Raw genomic sequence first — 12,648 nt, 5'->3', positions numbered from 1 at the left:
GCTTTTCATGCATATGAAAAACTTCTGGGATCTTTTATTTCAGCTCATAAAACATTGGACCAACACTTTACATGTTTCGTTTATATTTTTGTTCAGTATAGAATAGGAACCTACAATCTAAATGCTTGCTGATGAGCATTAAAGGCAAGGACATATCCAATCAACCTTACCTTCCAGCAAAGCAAAGCAATATTCTATAATTCTATGGGTCAAACGTGCAAAATAAACAACATTTTTCTTTTGCATAGTCCATTTTAAAAACTTGTGCTGTTGGAGATAGGGTTTGTCCAGTGCCACATTAAAAAGGGAAAGTTGGTCCTGTTCCACTTTAAAATACAAAGTTAATACCCTTCATGCAGAAAGAATCATTGTGAGAGCCACCCCCAGGCCTTACTCTTAATTATAAAGTGGTTATCTCAGACATCAGTAATATGCTCAGAGGACAGAAGTCGTCTTGAGCCCACAGCTCAACACTAATTGGGCTTTCCACTCAAAAATTGAATGAAACAAGTTGTTGAAGCGGGATCATGAAACAAGGACTCAGCTTATTGTACCCAGTCTTTCAAAATACAGCTTTTAAAAAAGTGTTCATTAGAGGTGCAAAATGAAGCTGAGCATGATGCTGAACGTAGACTACTTTTTACATGCATTGTATACAGTGAGGGAAAAAAGTATTTGATCCCCTGCTGATTTTGTATGTTTGCCCACTGACAAAGAAATGATCAGTCTATAATTTTAATGGTAGGTTTATTTGGCCTTCCCTCTGGCTCAGTTGGTAGAGCATGGTGTTTGCAACGCCAGCATGGTGTGTGCAACGCCAGGGTTGTGGGTTCGATTCCCACGGGGGGCCAGTACAAAAAAATGCATGAAATGAAATGTATGAAATGTATGCATTCACTACTGTAAGTCGCTCTGGATAAGAGCATCTGCTAAATGACTAAAATGTAATGTAAAATGATTTGAACAGTGAGAGACAGAATAACAACAACAAAAAATCCAGAAAAACGCATGTCAAAAACGTTATAAAATTATTTGCATTTTAATGAGGGAAATAAGTATTTGACCCCTCTGCAAAACGTGACTTAGTATTTGGTGGCAAAACCCTTGTTGGCAATCACAGAGGTCAGACGTTTCTTGTAGTTGGCCACCAGGTTTGCACACATCTCAGGAGGGATTTTGTCCCACTCCTCTTTGCAGATCTTCTTCAAGTCATTAAAGTTTCGAGGCTGACGTTTGGCAACTCAAACCTTCAGCTCCCTCCACAGATTTTCTATGGGATTAAGGTCTGGAGACTGGCTAGGCCACTCCAGGACCTTAATGTGCTTCTTCTTGAGCCACTCCTTTGTTGCTTTGGCCGTGTGTTTTGGGACATTGTCATGCTGGAATACTCATCCACGACCCATTTTCAATGCCCTGGCTGAGGGAAGGAGGTTCTCACCCAAGATTTGACGGTACATGGCCCTGTCCATCGTCCCTTTGACGCGGTGAAGTTGTCCTGTCCCCTTAGCAGAAAAACACCCCCAAAGCATAATGTTTCCACCTCCATGTTTGACGGTGGGGATGGTATTCTTGGGGACATAGGCAGCATTCCTCCTCCTCCAAACAGGGCAAGTTGAGTTGATGCCAAAGAACTCCATTTTGGTCTCATCTGACCACAACACTTTCACCCAGTTGTCCTCTGAATCATTCAGATGTTCATTGGCAAACTTCAGACGGGCATGTATATGTGCTTTCTTGAGCAGGGGGACCTTGCGGGCGCTGCAGGATTTCAGTCCTTCACGGTGTAGTGTGTTACCAATTGTTTTCTTGGTGACTATGGTCCCAGCTGCCTTGAGATCATTGACAAGATCCTCCCGTGTAGTTCTGGACTGATTCCTCACCGTTCTCATGATCATTGCAACTCCACGAGGTGAGATCTTGCATGGAGCCCCAGGCCGAGGGAGATTGTCAGTTCTTTTGTGTTTCTTCCATTTGCGAATAATCGCACCAACTGTTGTCACCGTCTCACCAAGCTGCTTGGCGATGGTCTTGTAGCCCATTCCAGCCTTTTGTAGGTCTACAATCTTGTCCCTGACATCCTTGGAGAGCTCTTTGGTCTTGACCATGGTGGAGAGTTTGGAATCTGATTGATTGATTGCTTCTGTGGACAGGTGTCTTTTATACAGGTAACAAACAGATTAGGAGCACTCCCTTTAAGAGTGTGCTCCTAATCTCAGCTCGTTAGCTGTATAAAAGACACCTGGGAGCCAGAATTCTTTCTGATTGAGAGGGGGTCAAATACTTATTTCCCTCATTAAAATGCAAATCAATGTATAACATTTTTGACATGCGTTTTTCTGGATTTTTTTTAAATTCTGTCTCTCACTGTTCAAATAAAACTACCATTACAATTATAGACTGATCATTTCTTTGTCAGTGGGCAAATGTACAAAATCAGCAGGGGATCAAATACTTTTTTCCCTCGCTGTAAGTGCACTTTGGTAAAAGAATTACATACATTCACTAGCATTACTCATCAGGATCGATAGATTCAAAACAATAGTTTCAAGCCTATCACGTTAACACTGTTCATCAGAGAAAACATAACTGAACACCAGGGTTGCTGTGGCTCTTTCTCCCATGGTGTTCACATCTCAACCAATCAATTGCAGCAACTTCAAATCTACTAACCTTCATTCAATAACCAAAAAGATCATGTGGTTCCTTGAGCAATTAATTATTTAAGAGTAGCCGGCCCCTGTCCTGGCAAAACCTCTACCACCACACGGTTAAGAGTCAAAATGTCTGGAATACTCTGCAATTATTAGGCCCGTTGAGTGTTAACATACAGTGCCTTCAGAAAGTATTTATATCCCTTGACTTTTTCCACGTGTTACAGCCAGAATGTAAAATTGATTAAATTGAGATGTGTCACTGGCCTATACACAATACCCTATAATGTCAAAGTGGAATTGTGTTTTTAGAAATTTTTCAAAATGAAAAGCTGAAATGTCTTGAGTGAATAAGTATTCAACCCCTTTGTTATGGCAAGCCTAAATATCTTCAGGAGTAAACATTTGCTTAACAAATAATGAGTTGCATGGTTTTACTCTGTGCAATAATAGGGTTTTACATGATTTTTTAATGACTACCTAATTTTTGTACCCCACACATACAATTATCTGTAAAGTCACGCAGTCGGCAGTAAATGTAAATGTAAATGAATTTCAACCACATTGTTTGAAGTTCAATATACCAACATAGTTACTGTAGTAAGCCAAAGCTGTGTGCTGGAAAACCTTGGTAGAGCATGGGTGGAATAGGCATTGTGGTGCTCATGTGAATTTCCTTTACTTTTCGGCTTCAGACTAATGCCTACTTCTCACTTACAATACATTAATGTAATAAAAAAAATAAACGTTTCATTTTTTTACCATTTTAGTCATTTTAGCAGACGCTCTTATCCAGAGCGACTTACAGTAGTGAATACATTTCATACATTTTTTTTCTCCCTCTTTCTCCATACCGGTCCCCCGTGGGAATCGAACCCACAACCCTGGCGTTGCAAACACCATGCTCTACCAACTGAGCTAAACGGGACTTTCAAATGTATTTCAAACATATTTCAGAACTGTATACAAAAACACTTTACTGTAAAAATAATAATAAAAAAATACTGTTGTTGTTACATACCAGAATAACGATGGGGCGTTACTGGTTATGGAAAAACTTTTACATGCAACAGTCAGCCATATGATTCACCAATAGCCTCTTAATAGTAAGCGAACAACTCTAAGCATCTCGATAGAACGACTAGCTCCAACAATAAACACATGCTGCTGGAATTCACCAAATGTTTGGTTTCTTCATATTTAGCTAACGTTACGAATGACGTGAATACACATATGTCCACGTCATTCACTTAAATTGTAAAGAAAAAATAGAGGAAAACCATGCACTGCCAACTGGCAATGAAATATAGCTAGCTATATGCTTGCGAGGTTAGCCTACCGGCTAACTTAGTGTTGTACACATTCAATGGGCTGCCTTCAAGTTAAAGAGGACACGCAAAATATTCAAAGTAAATATGGTGTTTTACTTACCTAGGTACGTTTTTGAAAGACCAATATCCACACGAAATGCATAACGACAGAAAATATGCAAATGTTTAAAGTCTAGTTGAAAGCATCGCTCCTGAATCCGCCATCTTCATTCAGCAATCGATGCATTTCTGCCGAAACTCCGGAATGAACCAAAGTGAACAGGAGGAGGAGGGAGATTTCGTAACAGTGGACATTCAAACGTTGTTTATTTGGAATCATTTCTCTGATCGGAGAGGAGGAAAATCCTCTAATAACCCAATTTGAAAGAGAATTGTGTTGGTATTTTAAGGTAAAAGCGCAAAACGGACAATACAATTGATCATGCTTGTTTTAACCCCTATAACACTGATATATTTCATGATACCCTTGTCCGGACAGAACACCCGGAGCTTCTTTCGGGCTTACTTTTTACTCACAGGTGCAGAAGGGGCGAACGTGTAGAGCTTATTCAGCTGTGCAACTCTTTTTACTTGGGTCATCAAAGTGATGACAAAATATTGACAAAATGCTAACTTTGGCGTCTGAGCAGGTAGCAACTAAAACATTGGGTATTCCAATGTGAACCGCATTGTCTGAACGTCTAATTTGGGAACCCTTCCATGAAAGCCAATTGTTGGGGAAATACTCAAACACAATCACATTGTATGACCTATTTTCCACATCACATAGAACTGAGGATAATTAACTAGGTGTGAAAATAAACTCACTGTAACCAGGCTTCTGGTGAACTTGATCATAAATTGCCTTATAGCTCCCTCTCCTGGTCATACTGTGACAGACCGTAGCATGCAGTTAACATTTTTTGTATTTTTTAAATTTACAATCAATCATACCAATTCATTTTGCCAGTCAGTGGTCAGAGGATTTAGACAAAAACAGTATTTCTGATTTAGAGTAATTGTGGTTCAATAGTAGCTTCTATCAAGGCAATCAGACTGTTCAACAGTCACCACTAGCCAGCCTCCACCCATTACCCTGCACCTTAGAGACTGCTGCCTTAGTCATTGAAGACTGGTAACTTCACTGTTTACATACCATTTTACCCACTTCATCCTATATAACTACTACTGTACATACCTTTTCTATTCATATACTGTCTTTACACACCATTATTCATCAATCTACACACATGTATGCATACAGTGGCTTGTGAAAGTATTCACCCCCTTGGCATTTTTCCTATTTTGTTGCCTTACAACCTGGAATTAAAATAGATTTTTTGGGGGTGTGTAACATTTGATTTACACAACATGCCTACCACTTTGAAGATGCAAAATATTTTCTGTGAAACAAACAAGAAATAAGACAAAAAAACAACAACTTGAGCATGCATAAAACTATTCACCCCCCCAAAGTCAATACTTTGTAGAGCCACCTTTTGCAGCAATTACAGCTGCAAGTCTCTTGGGGTATGTCCCTATAAGCTTGGCACATCTAGCCACTGGGATTTTTGCCCATTCTTCAAAGGCAACTGCTCCAGCTCCTTCAATTTGGATGGGTTCCGCTGGTGTACAGCAATCTTTAAGTCATACCACAGATTCTCAATTGGATTGAGGTCTGGGCTTTGACTAGGCCATTCCAAGACATTTAAATGTTTCCCCTTAAACCACTCGAGTGTTGCTTTAGCAGTACACTTAAGGTCATTGTCCTGCTGGAAGGTGAACCTCCGTCCCAGTCTCAAATCTCTGGAAGACTGAAACAGGTTTCCCCTCAAGAATTTCCCTGTATTTAGCGCCATCCATCATTCCTTCAATTCTGACCAGTTTCCCAGTCCCTGCCGATGAAAAGCATCCCCACAACATGATGCTGCCACCACCATGCTTCACTATGGGGATAGTTTTCTCAGGGTGATGAGAGGTGTTGGGTTTGCGCCAGACCTAGCATTTTCCTTGATGGCCAAGAAGCTACATTTTAGTCTCATCTGACCAGAGTACCTTCTTCCATATGTTTGGGGAGTCTCCCACATGCCGTTTAGCAAACACCAAACGTGTTTGCTTATTTTTTTCTTTAAAGCAATGGCTTTTTCTGGCCACTCTTCTGTAAAGCCCAGCTCTGTGGAGTGTATGGCTTAAAGTGGTCCTATGGACATATACTCCAATTTCCGCTGTGGAGCTTTGCAGCACCTTCAGGGTTATCTTTGGTCTCTTTGTTGCCTCTCTGATTAATGCCCTCCTTGCTTGGTCTGTTACTTTTGGTGGGCGGCCCTCTCTTGGCAGGTTTGTTGTGGTGCCATATTCTTTCAATTTTTTTTAGAATGGATTTAATGGTGCTCCGTGGGATGCTCAAAGTTTAGGATATTTTTTTTAGGGATTTTTTTTTTCTCCCTTCAATCTACACACAATATGCCATAATGACAAAGCAAAAACAAGTTTAGAAGTTTCCAAATGTATTTTAAAAAACCCAGAAATATCCCATCTACATAAAAGTATTCAGACCATTTACTCAGTACTTTGTTGAAGCACCTTTGGCAGCGATTATAACCTCGATTCTCCTTGGGTATGATACTACAAGCTTGGTATACCAGTATTTGGGGAGTTTCTCCCATTCTTTTCTGCAGATCCTCTCAAGCTCTGTCAGGTTTGATGGGGAGCGCCGCTGCACAGTTATTTTCAGGTCTCTCCAGAGATGTTCGATCGGGTTCAAGTCAGGGACAAGGACATTCAGAGACTTGTCCCGAAGTCACTTCTGCGGTGGCTGTGTGCGTAGGGTTGTTGTCCTGTTGGAAGGTAAACCTTCGCCCCAGTCTGAGGTCCTGAGTGCTCTGAAGCTGGTTTTCATCAAGGATCTCGCTGTACTTTAATCCGTTCAGCTTTCCCTCAAACCTGACTAGTCTCCCAGTCCCTGCAACTGAAAAACATCCCAACAGCATGATTCTGCCACCACCATGCTTCACCCGCCTCCCGAGCCGGGAGGCTGGGGCACCCGGGGGGGCGCCCACGGGGGGCCAGCCGGTGTTGGGGGCCCTCGAAGCGCCGGAGGCGCGCATGACTGGGCCCGTGGGTGCGCCAGTTCCCAAGCGGCGGCACAGCCGGAGTTCGAGCTTGGTTTCATCAGACCAGAGAATCTTGTTTCCCATGGTCTGAGTCCTTTAGGTACCTTTTGGCAAACTCCAAGCTGGCTGTCATGTGCCTTTTGCTGAGGGGTGGCTTCCGTCTGGCCACTCTACCATAAAGGCCTGATTGGTGGAGTGCTGCAGAGATGGGAGAACCTTCCAGAAGGACAACCATCTCCACAGAGGAACTCTGGAGCTCTGTCAGAGTGACCATCGGGTTCTTGGTCACCTCCCTGACCAAGGCCCTTCTCCCCCGATTGCTCAGTTTGGCCGGGCGGTAAGCTCTAAGAAGTCTTATTTAACCTTTGTTTAACTAGGCAAGTCAGTGAAAAACAAATTCTTATTTACAATGACAACCTACCCCAGACGATGCTGGGCCAATTGTGCACCGCCCTATGGTACTCCCAATCACAGCCGGATGTGACGCAGCCTGGACTCGAACCAGGGACTGCAGTGACGCCTCTTGCACTGAGATGCAGTGCCTTAGACCGCTGCGCTGCCCGGGAGTCTTGGTAGTTCCAAACTTTTTCGACTTAATGATGGAGTCCACTATGTTTTTGGGGACCTTCAATACAGCAGACATTTTTTTGTACTCTTCCCCAGATTTGTGCCTCGACACAATCCTGTCTCGGAGCTCTACAGACAATTTCTTCGACCTCATGTAATTAAGGTATCGTTTTTAGATTTTTACAAAATTTGCAAACATTTCTAAAAAACCTGTTTCGCTTTGACATTATGGGGTATTGCGTGTAGATAATAGAAAAATAATTGAATCCATTTCAGAATAAGGCTGTAACGTAACAAAATGTGAAAAAAGTCAAGGGGTCTGTATACTTTCCAAATACACACACAAGACTCTGACATGGCTCATTCTGATGTCTTTTTGTGTCTCTGGATTGTCTTTTTTAAATTATTGCTAGGCATTACTACAGTTGGAGCTAGAAACAAACATTTTGCTGCACCCATAATATCTGCAAATCTGTGTACGCTACCGATCAAATTTGATTTGATAGTGTCCATTTTTTGTACTTTCCACCCACAAAATAAATTACAGCACATTTGTGTTTTGAATAACCTTTATTAAGTAAACTCTACATTTCAGTATTGCTTTATGTCCTTTTTTCTTTTATTCTAAATTACAACCTCTTGCAATCAGCACAATTTATATATATATACTTTTTTTCCCAACCAGGCTACACTGAGGAATACAAAAATATCACAGTACATTTTCTACTAAGTCACATCACCCGTGAGCTCCAGAGCAGGGTTGGAGGTGCAGGTTTGGAACACAGGGATCTGACAATGCCCCCTATAAAACATCAATGGACAGTGGACATGAATTCCACAGTAACAGCTGATGGATGTAACAAGGAAACCCAGTCTGCATATAAGCCTTTCTTAGCGGAGCACTTTTATGATTCTAGATGTGTAGGGCGTGTAAATATCATGTCCACTCATCCTTTATGTGATCCTGATATTTGATTGGATGATTGTACTTGAGATTTGCAAAAGGCCATCCACTTGCACTCTTGACCCACTCAAAAAAGGGCCAATGAGTTTGGTCCAGCCAGACACCCGTGTTCCCAGACCCAAAACCTCAAACCGCTGAATCGGAAAAGGGAACCCACACACACTCACGTTACACTCTCTCATTCTCAAAATTCCTCTCTGCATACACATCATTCAAAATATCAAAAAGATAAAACAAAACACTAAAAGAATCCTCACCCGTACTCAGGTTACTATTTTCATATTACATTTCTTTTCATTTTATTATTTCAACAAACTGTTTTTTGTCTAGTTTTCTTTCTTTCTTGTTTAAACACTGTCAGAATACCCAAAATTCAGATCCGTAGTGACTGGTGGAGGCTAACTCCCCCCAGGACAGTGGAATGTTGCAGTATGAATCTGACTTACTCAGTGGTTTCAATAAAATAACCAACTAACAACAAAATAAATGACAACTTATATGCCCCAATCAACCAAAAAGCACTCCTTCGTGACTGCTTCTGGAAGGAAAGTTGGGAGGATGAGGGGGAATATATGTTACAGGAAGTTACAGAGACATAAACCATGATAATGGGAGATGCAATTCAGTCACGAACAGACACAGAAGACTACATAAGCTGATTCCCTTTCAGCTTTCCACAAAGCTCTGCGTCTCACACAGTTATGACATCTAAAAGGGTGGGGAATGGGGGTTGATTGTGCTGCCTGTGTGCTGTGTAGGGTATGTACATCAAGGTACACAAGGAGGGTTGACGTCAGGTGAGGGAGAAGCCAGGGAGGCGGATGGGGAGAGCATTCGAGGCAGAGCCAAGGGTCGATGGAGAGAGACAGAGCTCGACAGGGCTGCGGGTTTGTGGGGTGAGAGCGTCGTTCCTCTCCCACTCCACTGCCCTCACAGTCATGGGGAGAAGGTGGCCATCTCCAGAGAGATGCGCTGCCACAGCTCCTTGGTCTGCTTGCCCCTCTTCAGGTTCTGAAGCACGTCGTTGAACTGCATCATTCCCACAGGGGTCAAACAGAAGGCCCCGCGGGCGCTGCGGATGATGTTGACAAAGTCATCGTAGTCGGCCGGGGTCAGGTGGATCAGCCGGTGGTGGATGTACTGCAGTGGGGGATGACGGGTGGGACATAGGAGCAGATTAACGGAGTCAAACAGGGCACCAAAGGGTAATCTACTTTACTACTTATGTCAATGTTAGTCACAGACAGGGCACCCAAATCCTAAACCAACCCCTACCTCCTACTACCCCCAATGAACTTGTAGAGCAGCAATTTCTCAACTGGTGGGTCATGACCCAAATTTGGGTTTCGGGAGGCGTTCTTGTTATACATTTTTATTTTAATGAAAAATACTCAAGTCTGAACTTAAATGACAAATCATAAAACCTGGTAGAAAGTGAATAAATAATTTAATCTCAGCTATTCTTCAAAGTATTTTCAATATAGAGCTATTAGAAATGCTATTTAGCAGTTTTGGTTGATTTTGTGGTCTCAAACCAAGAGCTTACATTCTTCAGGAATATGAACATTGTGAATACCAATCCATTCAGATTTACACAAGTACATAGGAACTTGGGATCGATTTGGATTGAACAATAGTGTTTGGTGGGAATATAGATAAATATGTGGTCCACTACCAGTGTTATACACGACATGACCAAACGTATGTGGACACCTGAACGTCCAACATCTCATTCCAAAATCATGGGCATTAACATGGAGTTGGTCCCCCCTTTCCTGCTATAACAGCCTCCACTCTTCTGGGAAGGCTTTCCACTAGAGGTTGGAACATTGCTGCAGGGACTTGCTTCCATTCAGCCACAAAAGCATTAGTGAGGTTGGGCACTGATGTTGGGCAGTAGGCCTTGCTCGCAGTCAGCGTTCCAATTCATCCAAAAGGTGTTCAATGAGGTTGAGGTCAGGGCTCTGTGCAGGCCAGTCAATTTCTTCCACACCGATCTCAACAAACCATTTCTGTATGGGCCTCACTTTGTGTATGGGTGCATTGTCGTGCTGAAACAGGAAAGGGCCTTCCACAAACTGTTGCCACAAAGTTGAAAACACAGAATTGACTAGAATGTCATTGTATGCTGTAGCGTTAAGATTTCCCTTCACTGGAACTAAGGGGACTAGCCCAAACCATAAAACACAGCGCCAGACCTTTATTCTTCCACCAAACTTTACAGTTGGCACTATGCAGTCGGGCAGGTAGCGTTCTCCAAGCATCTGCCAAGCCCAAATTCGTCCGTCGGACTGCCAGATGGTGAAGCGTGATTCATCACGCCAGAGAACACGTTTCCACTGCTCCAGAGTCCAATGGCGGTGAGCTTTACACCACCTCCAGCCTACACTTGGCATTGCGCATGGTAATCTTATGCTTGTGTGCAGTTGCTTGGCCATGGAAACCCATTTCATGAAGCTTCCGACGAACATTTTTTGTACTGATGTTGCTTCCAGAGGCAGTTTGGAACTCGGTAGTGAGTGTTGCAACCGAGGACAGATGATTTTGATGCACCACATCCCCTGGCAGTCCCGTTCTGTGAGCTTGTGTGGCCTACCACTTCGCGGCTGAGCCGTTATTGCGCCTAGATGTTTCCACTTCACAATAACAGCACTTACAGGTGACCGGGGCAGCTCTAGCAGGGCAGAAATTTGACAAATTGACTTGTTGGAAAGGTGGCATCCTACAACGGTACCCCGTTAAAAGACAGAGCTTTTCAGGAAGATCATTCTACTGCCAATGTTTGTCCAATGGAGACTGCATGGCTATGTGCTCAATTTTATACAGCGGTCAGCAACATGTGTGGTTGAAATAGCAGAATCCACTAATTTGAAGGGGTGTCCATACTTTTGTATATATAGTGTATATTGATACAGCCACCTTTAACTAGGTTTACATTTGTTAATTTAATCACATCCCTCCATCTCAGGGTAAGCCCTTGAGGGCATTAATGAAGTGATGAGAATTCCGCACATCTCCAGTGCCCTGCATTTTCAGTCCCAGCCTTGAGCAGGTGTTTTTTTTTTTAACCTCTCAGGACAGATTCTGTATCATAATGAGTTTAAATTGATAAATTATTAACGGGAAACGGACAGCGCTTCAATTTGCTCACAATGGTGCGGTTTAATGGAGTATGACTCAAAAGGGTAGACACTGCCCTATGGTACTGCTGCAATTTCAGACAGTAATTTCAATATGAGATATATTGATGATATCTTGTACATTTGGACTGGAAGTCAGGATTAACATAATGAATTTGTCTCTTTCCTCAAATGATATAAACCCTGATCAAGTTCTCCATAGAATGTGACTAGAAATATTTACATTTTCTAGATATGTGAAGTGGTCTCTGATGGTAACCTCATCACCACCCTCTATCAAAAAGGCAGACCATAACACTTATTTTAGCTTACAGTGCGCATCCTAATGCACTTAAACGGTTTACCTCGGAGTCAATTCTGTAGACGGACGCCTGAGCCACTCCACTGACGATTACGTTTACAAGGCTACAGCCATGAAACAGCGTTTCTTCGACGGAGGTTCCTCTTCCCAGTACGCCAAGAGTTGCTGGGCATAAGTGTGAAAACTAAGAGAAACTGCTATGTAACACGTATAACCACATTTAACCCTAAAGCGTATACAGTGACTCCAAAAGTATTGGGACAGTGACACTTTTTTTATGATACAATGACTATGGAGGTTAAAGAGCAGACTGTCAGCTTTAATTTTAGGGTATTTTCATCCATATCGGGTTAATCATTTAGAAATTACTGCACTTTTTGTACATAGTCCCCCCATTTTAGGACACCAAAATTAGTCAAGTTTGGGATTTAGTCCCATATTCCTAGCACGCAATGACAACATCAAGCTTGTGACTCTACAAACTTCTTGGATGCATTTGCGGTTTGTTTTGGTTGGGTTTCAGATTATTTTGTGCTCAATAGAAATGAATGGTGAATAATTTGGTGTCATTTTGGAGTCATGTTTCCAAACACATCGAAACT

At 42.4% G+C, this 12,648-nt stretch overlaps 2 protein-coding genes across 13 annotated transcripts in view; both read right to left on the bottom strand.

Moving 5' to 3' along the window:
• LOC106606834 (bifunctional heparan sulfate N-deacetylase/N-sulfotransferase 2) overlaps positions 1-4,245 on the bottom strand; it is a 199,447-nt gene extending 195,202 nt beyond the window's left edge. For all 3 annotated transcript variants that reach the window (XM_082975735.1, XM_082975730.1, XM_014203212.3), the window contains exon 1: positions 4,083-4,245. The gene's annotated coding sequence lies outside the window, so the exon portion shown is untranslated. The remainder of the gene's footprint in view (positions 1-4,082) is intronic.
• A 3,947-nt stretch (positions 4,246-8,192) lies between these two features.
• LOC106606791 (zinc finger SWIM domain-containing protein 8) overlaps positions 8,193-12,648 on the bottom strand; it is a 46,249-nt gene continuing 41,793 nt past the window's right edge. For all 10 annotated transcript variants that reach the window (XM_082975688.1, XM_082975709.1, XM_045720746.2 and 7 more), the window contains one exon: positions 8,193-9,745. In XM_082975688.1, coding sequence (XP_082831814.1) covers positions 9,542-9,745 — 204 coding nt within the window. In that variant the 3' untranslated portion in view covers positions 8,193-9,541. The remainder of the gene's footprint in view (positions 9,746-12,648) is intronic.

This window comes from Salmo salar, chromosome 01 (assembly GCF_965601325.2).
Source record: "Salmo salar chromosome 01, fSalSal1, whole genome shotgun sequence".
Classification (NCBI taxonomy): domain Eukaryota; kingdom Metazoa; phylum Chordata; class Actinopteri; order Salmoniformes; family Salmonidae; genus Salmo; species Salmo salar.
This window is presented reverse-complemented; position numbering and strand designations above follow the sequence as displayed.